Raw genomic sequence first — 20,272 nt, 5'->3', positions numbered from 1 at the left:
AATAAAGTTCATTACACACGGAAGAATGAAAGGCTAAATTAATGCTGCTGTCTATTTTTAAAGCATTTTCTTGGTCAACATTTGAGAACTTAATGTAAATCATAGATTCAAGTGTATCTACAATTCTGTATATAAAGTACAATCAATTATTATGCTTTATAATCTATTATACTTTATATAAGGCCTTGCTGTTTTATTTATTGCATGTTTACAAATATATCAAGTATTAGGATCCTATAGGAATCCCGACAAATTAGGCTTGCAGGAGCTGACGAAGTGTTTTTTAAAGTTTGGTTCAGAAGTTTGTTAAAAATTCAGATTCCTAAATCTCACCTCGAAACTAATAAGTTAAATTCTCTGGTAGTGGATACTGAGTAACTACATTTTTAACAAGCTCCCCAGATGATTCTTGGGCACAGTGAAGTCCAAGATTCTATCTGCACTAACAGGAAAGAGAATTGCCCCAGGTATAGCTCATTAATCTAGCGTCTCTGAAAATGATCTGCCTCCCACACTCCATTACAACCAACATAATACTGGAAGTCCTAGCCAGAGCATTTATGAAGAAAAAGAAATAAAAGTTATCCCAATCAGAAGAGAAGAAGAAAAATTATCTATGTTTGCAGATGACATGCTCTTATATGTAGATAACCCTAAAGACTCCTCAAAAAAGCTGGTAGAACTAATCAACAAATTCAGTAAAGTTGCAGGATACAAAATCAACATTTAAAATCCTTTCTGTTTCTACACCAACAACGACCTACCTAAAAAGGAAATTAAGAAAACTATTCCATTTGCAAAAATGTCAAGAAGAATAAAACACTTAGGAATAATGAAATTGGACCTTATGGCATACACAAAAATCAACTCACAATGGATTGAAGATTTTAATGAAAACCTGAAACTATAAAACTCCTAGCAGAAAACACGGGGAAAAAGCTTCAAGACATTGGTCTTGGCAATAATTTCTTGGATATAATACCAAAGCACAAGCAACAAAAATGAAAATAGACTAGTGGGAATACATCAAACTAAAAAGTGTCTACATAACAAAGGAAACAATCAATATTCAAAAGGCAACCTATGGAATGGAAGAAAATATTTTTAAACCATCTGTCTGATAAGGGTTAATATCTAAAATATGCAAGGGACTCACACAAGTCAATAGCAAAGAAACAAATAATCTGATTTAAAAATGGGCAAAGAAATAGACATTTCTTCAAAGAAGACATACAAATGGCCAACAGGTATATAAAAAGGTGCTCAACATCATTAATCATCAGGGAAACACAAATCAAACCCACAGTGAGATATCATCTCAAATCTGTTAAAAACACTATTATAAAAACAACAACAACAACAAAACAAACGATAACAAGTGTTGGCAAGGATGTGGAGAAATCAGAACCTTTGTACAATGTTGATGGGAATGTAAAATGGTGCAGCTGGGAAGGAAATCAGTTTGGAACATCCCCCAAAAATTAAAAATAGAACTACCACAGGGTTCAGCAATCACATTTCTGGGTATATATCTTTAAAAAAATTGAAATCAGTTTCTTGAGGAGATATTTTCACTGCCATGTTCATTGCATCATTAGTTACAATATCCAAGACATGGAAACAGCCTAAGTTTCCATTAACAGATGGATGCATAAAGACAATGTGGTATATACATACAATAGAGTATTATTCGCCTTAGAGATATCCTGCCTTATACAACAATATCGGTGAACCTGGAGGACATCATGCTAAGTGAAATAAGCCAGTCACAGAAGGACAAAAGCTGTATTATTTCATTTATATAAAGTACATAAAATAATCCAACTCATAAAAACAGAGAGTAGCATGGTGGTTTCCGGGGACTGGGGGGGAGTGGGAAATGGAGAGTTGTTGTTGAATGGATGGAGTTCCAATTATAAAACTTGAATAGGTTCTAGAGATCTGCTCTACAACTTTGTGTCTATACTCTATTGTGTACTTAAAATTTTGTTGAGGGGATAGAACTCAATTTAAGTGTTCTTGCCACAATAAAAATAAAATAAAGCTAAAAAGATATTTTTGAAAATTAAAAATCACTTATTCAAATGTATAGTGAACTGTTCAGAGTCCTGGAATCCCATTCAACTAGACCTTGATAAAAAAAAAAAAAAAGCATCATACTTTTTAAAATCTAAACATCCTAAAAGGATATTCCACATGTCAAGTCCTATATTTTCTATTTTTTCTCACCACATTTTTTCCCTTAAAGCATTATATCTATTAACATGCTTTCTTTGCTACCATTCATTACTTTGTTTTTCCTGTGTAATGGAATTTTGGAGAATCTGAGGAAAGCAAGTGGAATTTCTCCCTAAAATTATTCACAGACACAAAATATTTCAATAAATTCTTGGAGGTTAAAAAACCCAGATCTCTAAGATAAAGTCCAGATACTCCTTATTCTGTCTTTTAAGATCTTCCATAATCTATGCCTGACCTTCCTTTCTTGCTTAACTTTGTACTATTCTCCAATGTATATCATTCACTTCAGCCAAACTGAAATCTGCCATTTGAGCACACCTTAAATTTTTATGTTTCAGTGCCTTTTTCAAGGTACTGTGTTTGTCCTCCTACCTAGAATTCATTCTTCCCCATATCTGTATCAAAACGCTATCCATCCTTAAGACTGATCTCAAATCATGCTCCTCCATGAAGCATTCTAAGATTGCTCTGGTCAGAAGAATTATTTATTGTCTTTGAATGCCTAGCGGTTTCAATGACCAAGCAACTTAAACTCTTTTTGCAATACACTCTTTTTTTTATTGCCATAAACCTTCCAAGTGGATGCACTTTATCTCCCCAATAGTATTTTAAGTATCAAGTGGGAATCAACATCTATTATTTATCTTTCATCTTTAAAGTGCCTAAGAAAACATAATGCATACAATTGGGATTCAATAAACACTTGTTGAATGGCGGAAACAAATGAACATCAACATCTTATTTAAGCAATTGGCTTGTTGAATGTTACAACAGAATTCAGACTAAAGAGTTGCCTAAAGTGTTATGTGACAGTCTGTTACACATGCAATTGTTTATTAGTATTGTTATAGCCAATGTAATCAACATTAGCCAAAAAAGGACATCTAAATGCCATTGTGTTGAAGCAATCTAGTTATACAGGGAAAATGTGGACAAAAGACTTAACAGTTAGTTTCTATTGAATGAGCTAAAAGTGGAATGACCAAGAACCAATCACATGTTAAAGACCTGCCAAAAACACTTGCAAGGTGTATAGTATGGCTCCTGAAGAAGCAATAGCAATACACAGTGTGTAAGGAGGGCAACAGATCTACCTTCTGTACAATAGCATTTGAAAGCATGAAAAGGATAAGCCACTTTGACTAACAGTAACGGGTTAAGAAAAGTTAGCCAGGAGTAAAAAAGCATTCACTTCTGATAGTTTCAATAAACATGATCGCTGGTATTGCTCTCCTCCAGTGCAAATGCCAGTATTATATCTATATATCTATTTGGGAAATAATTATTTTACAATGTTTTCAGAGTAAAACCTTATGTTGAATAAAATTTCAGTAATACTTTTTCCATCCTAAAACATCAGATAATGAAAACTATTTGATTTTGATTTTCTCACTTTTAGTTACATTTTCTTAGATAGTTCTTTTTAAGTCTATTTACAAAATCTTATTTCTCAACCACTGGGATACACATTTTCCATTCTCTTTAGTGAAATTGTAATCTTAATGGAATGGAATCACCATGAATAAAATATACTCAATGGCTGTATTTTTCATTTTAGCATGGAGTAATAAAGATTTTTATATAAAGAAGTTTGTCTTATATGTGCCATTGTTTTCCTCCTAAGAGATAAACCACAGACAGTAATATGAAGAAATAGAAAAAAAGTGGCAGGCCATATTTTCATTTGAAAGCTCCAGTAAATATATACCACTTCATTAGCAACCACAGTGTTCTGGAGCGATTAAATAAAAATGAGTTTATTTATACTCAACTATGACTTTATTAATTGCTATGCCCTTAAAAGTTGGTCCAAACCAAATGATAGAATCAAGATCATGGGGTTAGGAACTGAAATTGCATGTAGTTTTTAGTTGTTAACAGAACTTTAGCTGATTTCCCTAGGATTGCCCTTAGGATAAAATCTTGTTGCTAATGTATAAGATTTTTGCATGGAGGAGGTAACAGCCCACTGATTTTGATTCGGTATCCTTCTATTCAGTTGCCAAAGAACAAAAATAAACAAAACTAACAAATAACAAACAAATAACGTACTCAATTCTTAAAATTGGGTGGTCTTCTAGTATTTATTTACTAAATCTATTTACTAAGATAGTCTTTGCTAAAATACTGTACATTTTTAAAGAAAAATTGGGATAGTATAATGATAGTATAGGGAGTTCCTATAAACCCCACATCCAATTTCCCCTATTATCAATATCTTACACTAGTCTGGCACATTTGTTACCATTAATTGACCAATTTTGATACATCATTATTAATTAAAGTCCATTCTTTATTCAGATGTCCTCAGTTTTTACCTAAAGTCCTTTTTCTTTTCCATATTGCATTTATTCATCATGTCTTCTTAGGCACTTCTTGGTTGTGACTGTTTCTCAGATTTTCATTGTTTTTGATGACATTTACAGCTTGAAGATTAAACACCAGGCATTTTGAAAAATGTTCTCCTATTTGGATTTGTCTGATGTTTTTCTCATGATTAGATTGGGATGGGGGCGATGGGTTTTATGGAGGCAGAAGACAGAAGTAAAGTGCCATTCTCATCACATCATACCAAGTATATATACTGTCAACACTACTGAGCAGTTTTGATGTTAACCTTGATTACCTGGCTGAGAGAGTATTCTTCAGCTTTCTCCACTGTAAATGTACTCTTCCCCCACCACGCTTCCATGCTATACTCACTCTTTGAAAAGAAGTCACTATGTGCAGCCCACACTTAAGGTACAGCGTTCAGCTCCACCTCCTTGAGGACAGAGTATGTACATAAATTATTTCAAATTCTTCTGCACCAGAGATTTGTTTTTTCTGTCTTATTTATTTAATCATTGATTTATATCAATACAGACTTAAATGTTTATTTTTTACTTAGGTTTATAATACTTTTTTTTTGTTTGTTTGCTAATATTGTTCCAGCTTGGCCATTAGGAGCTTTTTCAGTTGGCTCCTGTGTCCCTTTGACATACCCCCATGATTACTTTTTTGAGGACTTTCTACTTTATGGCACAAGATATTCCAGATTCATCTTGCAGAATATTGACTTATGTTTCTTTATTAAGGATCCAGTGTTCCCCAGTCCTCCACTTCAATTTTAGTTTTTCATCTCCTTCAAATATAAGAATTTCACACTGATATACATATACACATATAGATGTATACATATGTGTGTATGTATGTGCATGTGTGTATATGTGCATATATATAGCATTGAAACTATTTTTACTTATAAGGTCATAGGAAAGAAATCAAAAAGATTAGTATTAAGGGGTAGATGTCTTACAAAAATCAGAAAGGAGATATACAAGTTTAAAAAATAAACTTTAAAGTACTAAGTGGTTGAATATTTAAGCAATGTGTAACAGGTCAATGCAATTAATATGCTGCTCCTGAAGTCACATATTAAGTAGTACCACATACTTTAAGTTCTTTATTTATATTTCCAAATGCAGAAGAAAAATGATTCTTATCTTTCAAATATCAGAAATAATTAGAGGTGCTTAATCATAATACTTAAAGAAACATGGCCCTAACATATTGCCAGATGCCTAGATGGAAAGGAGTCCCAATTTTCTCAAATATTAAATATATTTTAACTAATGTTAACTTAAATATATATGCAATACCACAACGTTAAGAATGAGTCGTGTGGACCATGGTACCTCACTCTCAGGAAAGAGGCTGTGAGTAGCAAGGATTTAAAATCAACCAACATAAGTTCCATTAGGAATTAGGAATGTTAGGAATCATTGCACTAAGTTTAAATTATATGTTAAAATATTCTAAATTTAGTAAAGCAGTTGAATAACTTATGTAGTTTTATATGGTACATTTTAACCCATCGACAAAAGGATTTAACCTTAAATTTTCTATAAACAACAATAAAACTGTAGTTAGCTCCTTATTCTTTCCTTTGAAGTAACAGTTTCTACTGAATAATGCAGTGTGAAATTAAGTAACGCAGGCCTAGTTCTGAACTTTAGAAGGCCACATTATTTTTGCCTTGTAAGAAGATAAGCAACAACAACAACAGATATCCAACAAAATAATACCCAGAGAAAGATGTGAATGTTACCTTTACATTCCAAAATTTTCCTTAGGAACACGAGAAAATATATGTAAAATATTTAGTGCCTGGAACATAGTAAAGGTCTACAAAAGGTACTTCTTATTATTTGTAATGTTGTATTATTATTGTTACTTTTCCAAAATCATCTGTTACCACTTTCCAAAATCATCTGCTACCACTCTCCCCTTTGAAAACCCTACTCCAGCTGCACTAGCCTCCTTGTGTTTAAACATATCAAGCACTCTCCCATCTCAGGGCTCTTGAAATTGCTGTTCTGTCTTCCTGGAAAGCACTCCCTGTAAATACCCAGGTACCTTACTTCTTACTTTATGAGAAACAATATTACAATAGGCTTCATTATTTAAGATTTCTCTTATGCATAAATATTTCCCAAGCATATTCCATATCACAGATGTATCTGTGTTGAGGATAAAGATGCACAATACACTTTGGCCCTATCTGAATTGTTTTGTTAAGAAAGCAAATACACCATCATGTGTCTATTTTCACAAAGGACACAGGGACCACTGTACATGAGGCATATGGTCTGCTGGCTGAATAGCCAGAACCTCAGAGGACAAAATGGCACCATGGTTAACAGGATGGCTGGAAAGCCTCCTCTGTGACCATGGGATATGCATGTGATCTTAAAATCACTATAATAAACAACAAGTCAGGACACATTTTTGAATTCACCAGTTAAGGGTGTTCGGAACATTAATCAATGGACTGTGTGGGGACATGTGGCATTGATGTGAATAGAAAAAATATGGATGGAGGTTAGGGGCTCCCCTGTAGCACAGCAGCAGTAACCTCTCATTTGTTTGAATTTTTGAGTCAGACATCCTCATGGCTGCCTCTTCATTTAGATGACCTCACTTCATTTAGATCTCTGCTCAAATGTTACCTCATCAGAAAGGCCTTCCCTATCTAAAGGAGTATCCCTTCTTCACTCTATTCTCTCTAATTATTTTTTCTTCATACTACTTACAACCACTTAAGTACCACATTTTGGTTTATTTTTATTATCTCTCTCTCCCCATTAGAATGTATACTCTATGAAAACACGTTCTCTGTTTTGATCCTGTTTTATCCCCAGTGCCTAGAAGTGTGCCTGACACCCAATGGTGCTCAATATTTGTGGAATGAATTATTAATTAATTCTAAGTCTTATTCATCCAATCCCCCCTTCTTTGGGATATCAAAGTATATAGTGCCAGCTGCTCTTTTTTTTTTTCTAGGCAAGCTCACTTGAAAATTGAAAAGGTCTCAAATGGAGGGAATTTGGAGTTTTGTCTAACAGTGCAATACTGGCAAAGATATACAAAATCATATATCATACAGTTAGTAATTTATGCAAAGACCAAAAGCCGCAACAGGTAGTATGAGGTTATGATCCCCATTCCTGCTAATTCTTTAAAACTAAACACCCCTGTGAATCTCCAGCTTTGCACTGGGGCATGTTGTTCTGGGCCCATACACAGATCATCAGCATTTTATTCAATGTTCTCAAGCGCAATCAGGAGATAACCGCATTTGTCTTGGCAAATGCAGTTTACCACTTTATACACCTGGGTACTTAGGCAATCATCTCTTTATGAGCAGTTAAAATATATATATAATATATATATATATATATATATATATTATATATATATATAAAATCTTGTAACTAAATATTCTGTAATATAAAGGCATAATCATAATACACTTAAAATATTCTGATTTTTGGAATTCTAGGGATGAAATAAAGAAAAGAAAGGACGTTGAGCAAGGTCATTATGGGGAAGCAAAGATGCAGAATTAGTAGATAACTAGGACAAAAAGAAAATGATAATTGAGCCCAGACCTCTGATGACAGGCATACTGATATATGCATACTCACGGTGTGGGATCATGATACAGAGTTGCTCATAAATGAAGTACATACTATACTTCAATTACATAGGAATGTATTGGGGGTTTTAAATCCCATAAAAACATATTAATATAACTTTAATACCTTGGCTTTACTATCTGTTTTAGTAATAATGGTAGTTTATTCAACTATATTACATGCTAGTAATTTAGTCCATTCTCTCTATTAATCCCCTGCAATATTTGTAGGAAGCAGGATGGCTTAAAGACCTTTATTTTGCCCCAAGTGTTAGAGCCCATCTTGTGTTCTCCACACTGACTGCCGTTTTTGTTTGTTTGTTTGTTTTTTTAACCACAAGAGTTCTATTGAGGGGATAACAGGTTGCTGCCAACTTCGCAGGATTTTTTCCTCCTGCTTCTCAATTTTGTTGAAAAAGAGAGGCATTAGAAAAACGGGGAATAAGAGAGTTCCTTATCAAACTCTCTTTACCCAAGATGAAACAATTCAGAATAGGTAATGATAGATTAATAAACCATCATATTTCAATTAATAAGGTCCTCAATTTACCCCTTCTGTTCTGCTTAAAATATCCTTGGCACATCTATAAAACCACTTCCTGTATTTATTTTAAGAAAATATTAACTTTCCACTGTAACCATATGATATTTAACAGAAAATTTTTTAGAACATGAACACTATCAAGAATAAAATAAAAAGAGAAATATATTTAAAAAATATTACTTGGTGACACTTTATATTTGACATTTTATCTGGCATTTTTATTTAGCAGCTAATTTATTGTAAATATATTCTCATGCTGGAAAATCAGTTTAGGGATCCTCAAAGAATTTTGTCAGGAAGTCACAGTGGATAATTTAAATTACTCTACAACAGAGTCAAATGTGCTTAATATTAACTTCCAAATTCAGCAGTTTTTAAAATTGTTGTTCATGGTGAGGGGAAATAATTTGAAAACCTGCTGAATCTAAAGTATAGATTATATATTACTTTGAAATCCAAGTATTTGTACTAAATACAACCTGCAATCCCAAAAGTTATATAGCATTTTCTGGAGTAATCACAAAAATATTTAGGAAAATTCTTACATACACATTTTATTTCTTAAGACATCTGTATCACAATCTATTATTATACTTAAATTCATTTCAAAAAATCATTTCATTATTTACATTTCATACAGAAAGACTGAGTTCGTATAAAAGTATCATTTTGCACAGTTGCTTTGTCTTTTGCCATAATGTTGTTATGCTATTTTTTCTATTGATTATGTTTTGAAATTATGGAAACAAGGAACTGTCAGGTAGATATATTGCAAAAACATATCTAGAAGCAAATTTGCCAGTCCTTCTCCTCTAAACTTATGTAGAGACACAGTATACAGATACACAGTATACACAATATCCAGATTTCTAAATAAGTTAACATACCTTCACATTGAACTGCTATAAAATTTAAGACATTTCAAAAATACCTTTTTCTGTAGCTCTTTTACACTTTAATTACATTACCAAAATCGTTAATTGTGTCTACAACATGTTGGGGAAATAAAATCTGATAATGAAAAAAGAAAAAAAAAAGTAACGATCTACTAGATTAAGTTATGTTAGACAATATTAGAGGAGGGAACATAATTTCCTTCGACTCAAATAATTCTGGTGGACAGAAAAATAAAGTCAAATATTTTATGAGCTATACTTAAACTATACTTTATTATCACTTCTTATTCAATTTTAATATTCTGAAACACCCGACATGTTCCATTTCCTACTTTAAGATCTCACTGCTGTAAGCAACATTTCATTACTTGCTTTATGCAAAATATTTTCATAATTGAAAACTAGCTATGAAACTAACACAACTTGAAATAAATCTCAAATGCCAAAGGAAACTGTTCTGTACTCTCACATAAAGATAACATTTATCAAGCGTCAATATAGCAACCACGTACTAAGGAGCAGATAAGGATGTGCTGAGTAGTCGGAGCTTGTATTTTGTCAGAGTTGGCCTGACAAAGTCAGAAAGAGTTCTATATAATTCATCACACTTGTACAAAAAATCATAACTATTTGAACATTCAAGCCATAGAGGATATATACAGAAAATTAGCAATTATAATAAACATCTCTTAGAACTGAAACAATATTCTTAATGGAATCGGAATGGAATAGGAAAAGTAAACTCACAACTCTAAAGCATATATCCCACTAATTATCAAAATGAATGTATTATTACTATTTTCCTTTATAGACTTAAAGGAGGGGGTTACTTGGAGACCCTGATTGGCTGCATACAAATTCAGAGATTATTATAACACTTTTATTTAAACATTAAATAAGAGTTTTAGAGGATAAGTTAACCTAAGCTATGACTTTGTTGTTATATTTTCGAAAACTCCTACCTTGCTGTAGAATCTTCTGTATTGTCATCAGCCATCATCTCCAAATCTTGTGAGTGTTTCTCACAAGCTTCTTTAAACAAATTCTCTTCTGGAACTGCTTTAGGAGTACCTTCATTTGATCGAAGATGTTCTATCAGGTTTTGTGAGTGCCAATTCTGAAGGGCTCTTTGATGGGCAGGGGCCGATCCTGGCACTGGTGCCAGTATGTTGTGGTGGACAGGACTATTGCTTTTCTTCAGTCCATTTCTGTCCCGAGAGTGGTTCTTCAACCTGCCCTGAACCGGGGTCCCTCTATGCTCATATCCTTCCTGCTGAAGGCAGTTTCCAGTGTTGGGCGAACCTTGAGAAGGATGACTAAACCACCTCCAGCGTAGCCTTAGGATCTGTTTCACATCAAACTCTTTCTTGCCAGACACTGACATCGTTGCAGGAGGAAAGACAAAAGCCTTCTCTCACAGAAAGGAAACAGCCTTTGTTATCTCTTGTTTCTCTGCCTCTTCTGTAGGACTAACAAAAGCACAAGTGCGAGAGCAGTCTTTCTTGCTCCCCCCTCCCCCGCTGTCTGTGGTATACTGTGAATACTTCTAGCTTTCCAGCTGAAGCAGAAAGCTGCAGCTAACAGTGTAGGTGGGAACCCATACTGACAGGATGATGAGGTCAGACCTTAAACAAGTAAATCAGCTTAGCACAGGAAAGCAGCTACCACAACACACTCCAGCTGCTAGATTTGCACGCTCCCAGGCCTCCCGCCTGGACTTGCAAATATCTAACCCAGCTCCTTCCTAACTGAAGTACAGTAGCTTCAGCCTTTAAATCCAAGCAAGTGAGCAAAAGCAAAGTGTTTAAACTAACTTCCTTCTAGATCCCACTCACCCCATCCCCTGCCAGATTTCATTTCCTGGCAACCCACTTTTAAAAATGTGCCACTTTGTCCTAGGAGAATTTGTAACAAGGAATTCATTATGATCTATTTTGGGGTTCTTATGGAAAATTTTATGGTGGTTCATTAAGGGAAAACATCTTGTCATCAGTCCCCTCATGCACGTTTGTAGTTATTTTTACAAAATATCTGAAAATGTGAGTGTCTTTATAGAAATATTTGCTTGAAAACCTGAACAATTCCAGAAACATAAGAAACTGTTGTTTACCCATGACTAAAAACACACACTCCACTAGGGAATGTAGTAACAGTATTTTAAGTCTACAGCTGAAGGAAAAGAGCAGTGTTTTTCTAAGCTCATTAGGTTAGAAGACATGTCTTCTCTCAGGAACCAAAACTTGAAAACCAATAGTTCATCCTGGCTCCATGCCAGTATAAACACTTCCTTATCATGCTCTTTACTTTCACAGGCAGTGTTAAAGGTCTATTTTCTTTGTTCAAAAGTCCGTATGAGAGGATGCAAAAGCATGTTTTGAAGTAACTCCAAATTGTCACATAACTCAGTAATAACTGTGCACAAAGTACTTTGAGGTATGAATCAGGATCACTACTGTGTACAGGGATAAATGTTTCTATAACAGTATTGTATCAGGAATGTATTCACCAATGCCATTTTGAAATTTAGTTTGAATTTTATAACTTCCATGTCATGCATACATGTGATAAGGGGGAATTGTACCACTGGATCCTTAGAAAGAATATTGTAATTGTAAGGCTTTGATTTTAGTTCTGCCTTTACAGTTAATGAGCTGTATGATCTTGGACAAGTCATTTTACTTCTTTACATCAGTTTTGAAGAACTGATATGGAGGCTGAACAAATTTCCAAGTTTATACTTGCAATGGATTTTCAAAAATTTGGAAATAGAGAATAAAATGAATATCTTTTTGTAAGTTTTGGTAGATATTTTACCTGCAATTTTTTATAAATCTAATTATACTTTTTCCTTTCCCCTCTTGCTGTGGTAGGTGTAATGGGAAATTTATGTGTCAACTTAAATGGGCTACAGGGTACCCAGATATTTGGTCAAACATTGTTTTGGGTGTTTCTGTGAAGGTGTTTTTGGATGAGTTTAACATTTAAATCAACAGACTAATAGATTGTCTTCCCTAGTGTGGGTGGGCCTCTTCTAATCAGTTGAAAGCCTGAATAAGCAGAATACTGACACTTCCCCAAATAAGAGGAAATTTCTCCTGCCTGACAGCCATCAAGCTGGGACCTCATTTTTCTTCTTTTGTTTTCCTGACTTCAGGCTCAAACTGAAATATTGACTCTTCTTGGGTCTCAAGCCTGCTGGCCTTTGGATTAAAACTATATCATCAGCCCTCCTGGGTCTCCAACTTGCTGACTACAGATCTTGGGACTTGTCAGGCTCCATAATTATGTGAGCCAATTCCTTATAATAAATCAATTTCTATCTATCTATCTATCATCTATCTATCTATCTATCTATCTATCTATCTATCTATCATCTATCTATCGATCTACCTATCTACATCTCTATCTCTCTATCTATCTATATTTTTCTAATACTAAGCAATTAATAAATACACACTGATAGATATATAGTTGATTTTTATACCAATTACGAGCAGGTTACTCCCATCTTCAATTTTCCAAACTATTTTCCAATAGGATCCTTAAGCCTCAGTGTTCGCATGTATCATCCTTTCTCCTTGGTGAATGTGTTGTCTGCTGCTGTTACTTAGCATATAAATAATTGAAGAGAATCTCAAATAGTTCTTTTGGTGAGCCCCAGACACAGTGAGTCCTGGCAACTAAACATGAATTACCTTTCTGTTATCTGGGTAGATAACATTCCAAGTAAATGTCTAGTCAAGATTTGTATTTTAGGCCTTTGTATTCCCCACTGTGCCTAAAACACAATGTTGGACATAGAGTAAGCGAACTGTAAATACCAGGCAGAATGAATAAAACATTATAATAGAAGTGTAAATAGTATGTGGTAGGCACAAGAAGAATTACTGATTTGGCCATCTAAGCAGCTCTAAATAATACCTTCTTGGATACTAAGAATCTACAACTTTATTTTCCTAATATGTTCCCTGAGCTTGTTAATGATTCAGATATAATTGTGTATTTCCCTGTGTACCTTTTATAAGATGAATAGTAACTAATACCTGTTAAAATCTAAACACTGATAGTACAGTACTCTATATGATTCTACCGAGAATGCGCTTTATTAAAGTATGCAGATGATGGCCATTTTCTTAGATCTTGGACACAGAATTGTAGAATGACTAAGAAAGTATTGTCTAGAAAATAAAGAGAATAATATTTTATGAAGCATGAGGGTTCCTTTTAAGTTTCTCATTATAAAGGAAAGATTTAAGCATATTAAAACAAAAATAAAGATGTCTGTGAGGATAGGAACCATATTTTATTAATCATCTCCTACCCATTGCCTTACTATCTACTTGGTATCTAGTAACTATTTAATATAGGTAGAATTAATGAATGACAATTTCTAAATGATTTTATTATCACAGAACTTACTGTCTCAGTAAGTGCTGGAATTTTAAAATGAAAATGCCAAAATGGTTATGGGCTAAAATACCCTTCTAAATAATTAACGATTATACAAGTAGGGGGACAAGCCTGCAAACCAATTGAAATCTCCCAGTAACTTAGCAGCCATACACTCTCTTGATGTTGCATTCTGAGTAAAATCCTGGCCAGTAAATTAAATTAGTCAGCTGCTGGGACACTTCAGAAGTTAACATTATTCAAATGTACTTAGGAATACTTAGTTTTATTTCTTTCCCAGAATTATATGATTATACAACTTAAAGAAAAATAACATGGTTATAGATTTCTGTGTAGTAAAGGCTGTACATAACAACTTATCACGGTCCTGATGTGGAACTATTCACTGGGCACAAACCACAGCAGGTAGTGCTATGGTGAAAAGAAAAACAATATCAGATTTAGAAAGCTTGGATGCTAAACACATGGCTCTTAACCAATCCTGTCTTAAGTTACTGCACCCAAAATCACTACAAAATGTTGAAAGAGGCTAAAAAACATTAACATTGACTCATAGTCCCTGTCAGTTTCCTGACCCTGCAAAAGGAGATCAAAGAATTGAATGATACTGCTATAACAAAACTTCCTCAATTTATATCCACTTATTTAGGTGAACTAACTTTTTTCAGTGCTCATATCTGTAAAAACAAACAAATAAACAAAAATAAATTTTGCTAACACCTGTCTCATTCCAGCAAAAAGTAATATCCATTGTTGTTACTTGAACTTAGCACAAAAGCAAGCTCATTTGTCCTTACTAACAGTACATTCCCAGTAAAATTTTAATATGTGTTTAATATCTTTTATAAATATAAAATGCACCTATGTTGTTTTGTTTAATTATTAGACTAATAGTTATAATGCTCCTTCAAGGAAAAAAATTATACTTAGAGTCAAAGGAAATTAAAAATAATCAATTTATGTATATATTTTTGTTGCAGGAATTATAAGATAATCAATAAAATACTTTTTGACAAAATATATTATGTTAGGAAATGATTATTTTAGAAAAGTTGAATGAAAATATAGGTTCAAGGAGAAAGTGAACTATTTAAAATTTCTGCTTCTAAAGAAAGTTTTCCCATGTATTATTAAATTAATGATAGAGGTATCAAATCACCACAGTATTTATTATATTCCATTGGATATATTTGAAAGAGTGATTTAAAAGATTTATTTTGAAATACCAATATTTTCAAATATGCTGGAAATTACACTCCTTGCAGCTATTTAAATGTATGATACAATATTTTAAATGTGAGCTTTGTAATGTATCAGGCTGTACAATGTTTTTCAAACTTTTTGTAGGGGTTATGTGGAGCAAAAATGTTTGAAGACAACATTTTGCTAAACGCTAACATTTGCTCAAGGCTAACTCAAATTTGAAAGAACATAACTTGATTTTAATCCCCTTTCTGTTCCATTTCATAGGTAAGTTAATTAAGGATGTTCTACAGTAGCTTTATACAAATGCTCCACATTTATCCCTCACTTAGTTCCCTTGAAATTTGACTGCTGCTCCTTTCTCTATATTGAAACTGTTCATTCCAATGCAACTGTTCTCAGACTTTAGTGAATCAAGACTTTACATATGTTACTTATTAAAACTATAGATTCTGATTAGTTTTGAGGTAGGGTACAGAAATCTGCCGTTTCAACAATCACTCTAGATGATTCCCTTTGTAGATGGCCCACAGATCACAATTTAAGAAATAGTGTTTTAAAGTAATCAATAAGAATTGTAAGACAGGGATGATTATCTTCATTAAATAATGTTCAAAGAACAGTGGGAGTTAAAAATAAACTTGTGCTTTGGTCACAACCCACATGTCACCTTTGTTCAACATAACAACTCATACACTTTAAACATTTTTTATTCATTTGGAGCCTCAGTTTACTGTCTGAAGATAAACTTCAAGCTGTGTACAAATATTTTCTTTTTAATATTTTGTACTGGAAGCTAAAATCACTCATTGCTGAGTTACCAAATCAACAGTAATTAAGTCACCTATAAAAAGCAATATATACACATCTATAGGAATATAAACATGACAATTTTCCAGCAACATAACTATAATTGACTTGGACCCAGGTAGGTAATAGGGTAAAAGGGAGAGAGATGTTTTGTGTTTCTTCTTTATTACCTACAGTGGGTAGCAGAGTGCTGAACAGAGAAACAAGTGAGTTCTATCATTTGGTAGTACTGTGATGATGAGCTAACTGATTAACTCTCATTCATTCATTCAACAGACAAGTGATGGAGAAACAAGAAGTCGAGAAGGAACATTCAAGTTGGAGGAGGTTGACAGATGAAGTCTAGGGATAAAGCTGGTTGAGATCAAAAGAGAGCAGCCAGGGCACATGGGAGATAATATATAAGGATAAAGCCATTGAGAACCCCACCAAATATTGCATTAATGCCTCATTAAACCCTGTGTGAGGGCATCTCTGTTCTGGGAAGACTTGCATTATCTTCATCTTGGATTGCTAGGTATGCCACCTGCTATCTCAGTCCCTGTCTCCTTTTTATGCTACCCATAAAATGGTGGCCAAAAAAAAAAAGTAACCAATGATATGTCCCTAGTTGAATACAACTATTCTCATTGCTTATTTACTTAACGGCTTTTTTTTTTCATTTATGACTTCATTCATTCATTCATCCAACAGAAACTTATTGAGGGCGTACTATAAGCCAGGCTTTGAGGATGCAAATATGATTGCATTGTTCTTGCTCACAAGAACTTACCTTTTGCACTACTGACCATCCCATCTTTTTTGAAGCCTCCTCCTCCTTATCTTTCTTAAAATACTGTCTTTCCCTACCCTCTGTGGCCTGGTTTGCATTATTCTTTCCTCTTCCCCTGACATCTACCAGTGAGCAAGTCTTAAGTTTCAGGTTTGTATCACTGCTTTTACTAATTTACACTAACTGTCTTGTAAAGTGTATTCACCTTCAGATTTGAGCTATGATCTCTATGTCAGTGATTCCTAAATCTTTCTTTTAAGACACTCTATGATCTATATTTTGGATCCAAATATAGCTAGTTCTCTAGCTGCCTACAAGAACCTACTATATAAAAAGTGTTTACCTCTATTTCATGACTATTGAACCCTCAAGAATCTGTATGCTGAGATAACAGTGTATAACAGAAGATGAATATCAGTTATTCCATAGGGTGATTACCTTGGATTAAATTTTTGCTGACTTTGGATTAAACAGAAGTGGTTTTAGAAACAAAATTTTACTCTAAATATTTTTTTTTAAATTATCTTGGCCCTAAGCAGTGTGAACCTGACTGTAAATATAAACATGGACATTGGTCTTTAATTATATGAAATTATGATATATTTTAATGTTAGCTACCATAAATAAATACATGTTCAATATCACAAATATGTTCAGATGTAGTCATAACCTATTTTAATATTTAGTAAAATACAATCCTTTATTTTCAATTTTATTGAATAGATAAAAAGTTATTCTTATTCATTGTTTACCTTCAGTCATGAAGAAATGAAATGAAAATATGATTTGTTGAGACAAATGAAAATCATAAATTTTCACATTACAACTATTTAGATTCATTTCCAAGACCATGTGAAGTGGGAAATTGAGAACATAATCCAGAAATATTACACTACCAAACATACTAGGGAGGAAAGAATATCTAAATTACCCCAAATTGCTTACCATTATGATGGAATCCATTAAAAGACTAATTGTATACATTATATTTAATCATGAGTAATAAAAATAAGACCAATTTTACTATTTTAAACTGAAGCCCTTTTCCTCATTTCAGAATGGAAACTTGAAAAGAGTAAAGTAATATACAATGGCAGAACAGAGTTTTTTTTGTTTTCTGCGACTGTGTACATGTGTATGTATGTGTGCATTTAATAGATCCTTTTATTTTTGAGGTTGTTTTTGGCCTTTTTAGAAGCCTCATGCCAGATATCTCATATATAATGAAGAAACTGCATATGATACAACTGAAGCAGGCAAAGGATGAATCTGAATTATCTATAATAGCTTGTATTAGTAAGTCCACAGTTATAGATGAAGTCAAAATCTAAATTCCACAAGGATTTTAATTATATTTGTTTTCCAAACATTTTGTAAAATGAGAAAAGAGCTTCTGGGAGAAACTTGAAAGAGAATTTAGAAATTACAACATAACAACCTCCCCCAAATTTCTGTGTACAGAACAGTATAATATTTCATAAATACAAATCCTTCAATGCAGCCTTCATGTGATGTGTATGTGTGTTTGTAAAAACACAGAAAAAAATATATATATAACATGAACCAAATCATGTCCTGTAGACTAAAAAAAAAAAAACAAAACAAAAAAAAAAAACCCCCAAACTTCAAGCAGTACATTCTATGCCAAAATGTCAATAATACAATTTTTCTTCTCCGATCACTACACAAGTACACAGATAGGCAAACAGTCCCTGTCAAAGGCACACAGGTATAGTTATATGCTGATAAGCACACATATATACAAACACACATTGAATTCAGGTAGTTAGAAATTTAAGAGAGTAAAGAACTTTAATCTCTACTAAATTCTAACTCAATTGTATGAACATACAAGTCAGACCTACAAAATCACAGTTACCTGGTTAGCAACACACTTTGGCTTTAAGAAATTCATTCAAAATAATACACATACATGCATATGTATTATGTACATTCTCATAGTCATTACATAGAGAAGAAATTTACATTAATATAATGTCACTTCATCTTGGTAACCTGTCTTTCACAAGTAATTCCTCTATATGTTGATTATCAATGCCTCATTTAGAATTGACAGTTGAAGTATAAAAATTAACTGTAGTTTCAGAAAATTATTGAGTATATATTTGTGGTATAAATATATTCACTATAGATATTTGCATTCAATGGATTATGAGAAGTAAATTCATATATCGAGGGTTGTACCGATAATTCAATTCAGGTACTATTTACGAACTACTTATTATGAACAAAGCATTGCTAGGTAATGGGAGATATTTACAGTCCAGTAAAAAATAAGAATTTTGGGCTTCCCTGGTGGCGCAGTGGTTGAGACTCTGCCTGCCAATGCAGGGGACACGGGTTCGAGCCCTGGTCTGGGAAGATCCCACATGCTGCGGAACAGCCGGGCCCGTGAGCCACAGTTACTGAGCCTGCGCGTCTGGAGCCTGTGCTCCGCAACAAGAGAGGCCGCGATAGTGAGAGGCCCGTGCACCGCGATGAGGAGTGGCCCCCACTTGCTGCAACTGGAGAAAGCCCTCACACAGAAATGAAGACCCAACACAGCCAAAAATAAATAAATAAATTTCTAAAAAAAAAAAAATATAAGAATTTTAGGAAGATAAATAGAGCAATATTGTGAAGGATGGATTACAGCAAAAAGAAAGGGAAACTGAAAATCAGGAGGCTGCTGCAACAGCATAGATAAAAGGTTAAAAGAGCCTGAATCATAATGATGGAAATGGGAAGTTGGGGAAAATCATGAATGAAATCATGAAGTAGCATGAACAGCATCTGATGACTGATTATATATGGCTGTTGATATGAAGACATGAATCACAAATAACTATTTAGTTTCTGCCCTTGGTAACTTAAAGGTGGATGATGCAACAGGAAATAAAAAGTAAATAAGAACAACTTCTCAGGTGGAATGTGAAAGTACAAGATGCAGAATGATGTAGGTTGAGTTTGATAACCCACTGGCATGGATCTGTTCAGTTGGTATTTGGAAATTTAGATCTGGAGCTCAATACAGAGCTCAAGGGTGGAGATGAAGATTTAAGAATTTTCCACCTAAGAGTTGATTATTAAAAGCTTATGAGTGGATCAGTTCACACAGAGATGTCTGTGAGGGTGGAGGGCAGAGAAAAAGGAAAAGACAGAGGAAACAATTTAGGAAATGTTTTTAGTGAGAGCCCAAGGTTCTCCATATTCTAAAGAAATACAGAATTAGAAAGAAAAGAGATTAAAATTGTTACACCAAAACCTAAATGAATTAGGCATAATAAACAAGACTCAAAGTAATTTCAATAGAGTTTAAGTTATGCTGTTATATAATATAGCACAGAAGACAGAGCTCATGTTCACAAGGTCAGAAATTTTAAGGATAACTCTGTGCTTGGTATCTGCCTAGATATTACAATGTTTCACCTAAACAG

At 33.6% G+C, this 20,272-nt stretch overlaps 1 protein-coding gene and 1 pseudogene across 5 annotated transcripts in view; one reads left to right on the top strand and one right to left on the bottom strand.

The window, feature by feature from the left end:
* KLHL4 (kelch like family member 4) overlaps positions 1–19,137 on the bottom strand; it is a 122,462-nt gene extending 103,325 nt beyond the window's left edge. For all 4 annotated transcript variants that reach the window (XM_082377167.1, XM_082377169.1, XM_082377170.1 and 1 more), the window contains exon 1: positions 10,603–19,137. In XM_082377167.1, coding sequence (XP_082233293.1) covers positions 10,603–11,024 — 422 coding nt within the window. In that variant the 5' untranslated portion in view covers positions 11,025–19,137. The remainder of the gene's footprint in view (positions 1–10,602) is intronic.
* Positions 1–20,272, top strand: part of LOC309620545 (DNA (cytosine-5)-methyltransferase 3A pseudogene) — a 396,604-nt pseudogene that overhangs the window by 214,891 nt on the left and 161,441 nt on the right. The gene's annotated exons all lie outside the window — the stretch shown is intronic.

This window comes from Balaenoptera borealis (genome assembly GCF_965194805.1).
Source record: "Balaenoptera borealis genome assembly, chromosome: X".
NCBI lineage: Eukaryota > Metazoa > Chordata > Mammalia > Artiodactyla > Balaenopteridae > Balaenoptera > Balaenoptera borealis.
Note: the sequence above shows the minus strand (reverse complement) of the source record. Positions and strands in the feature narration are given on the sequence as shown.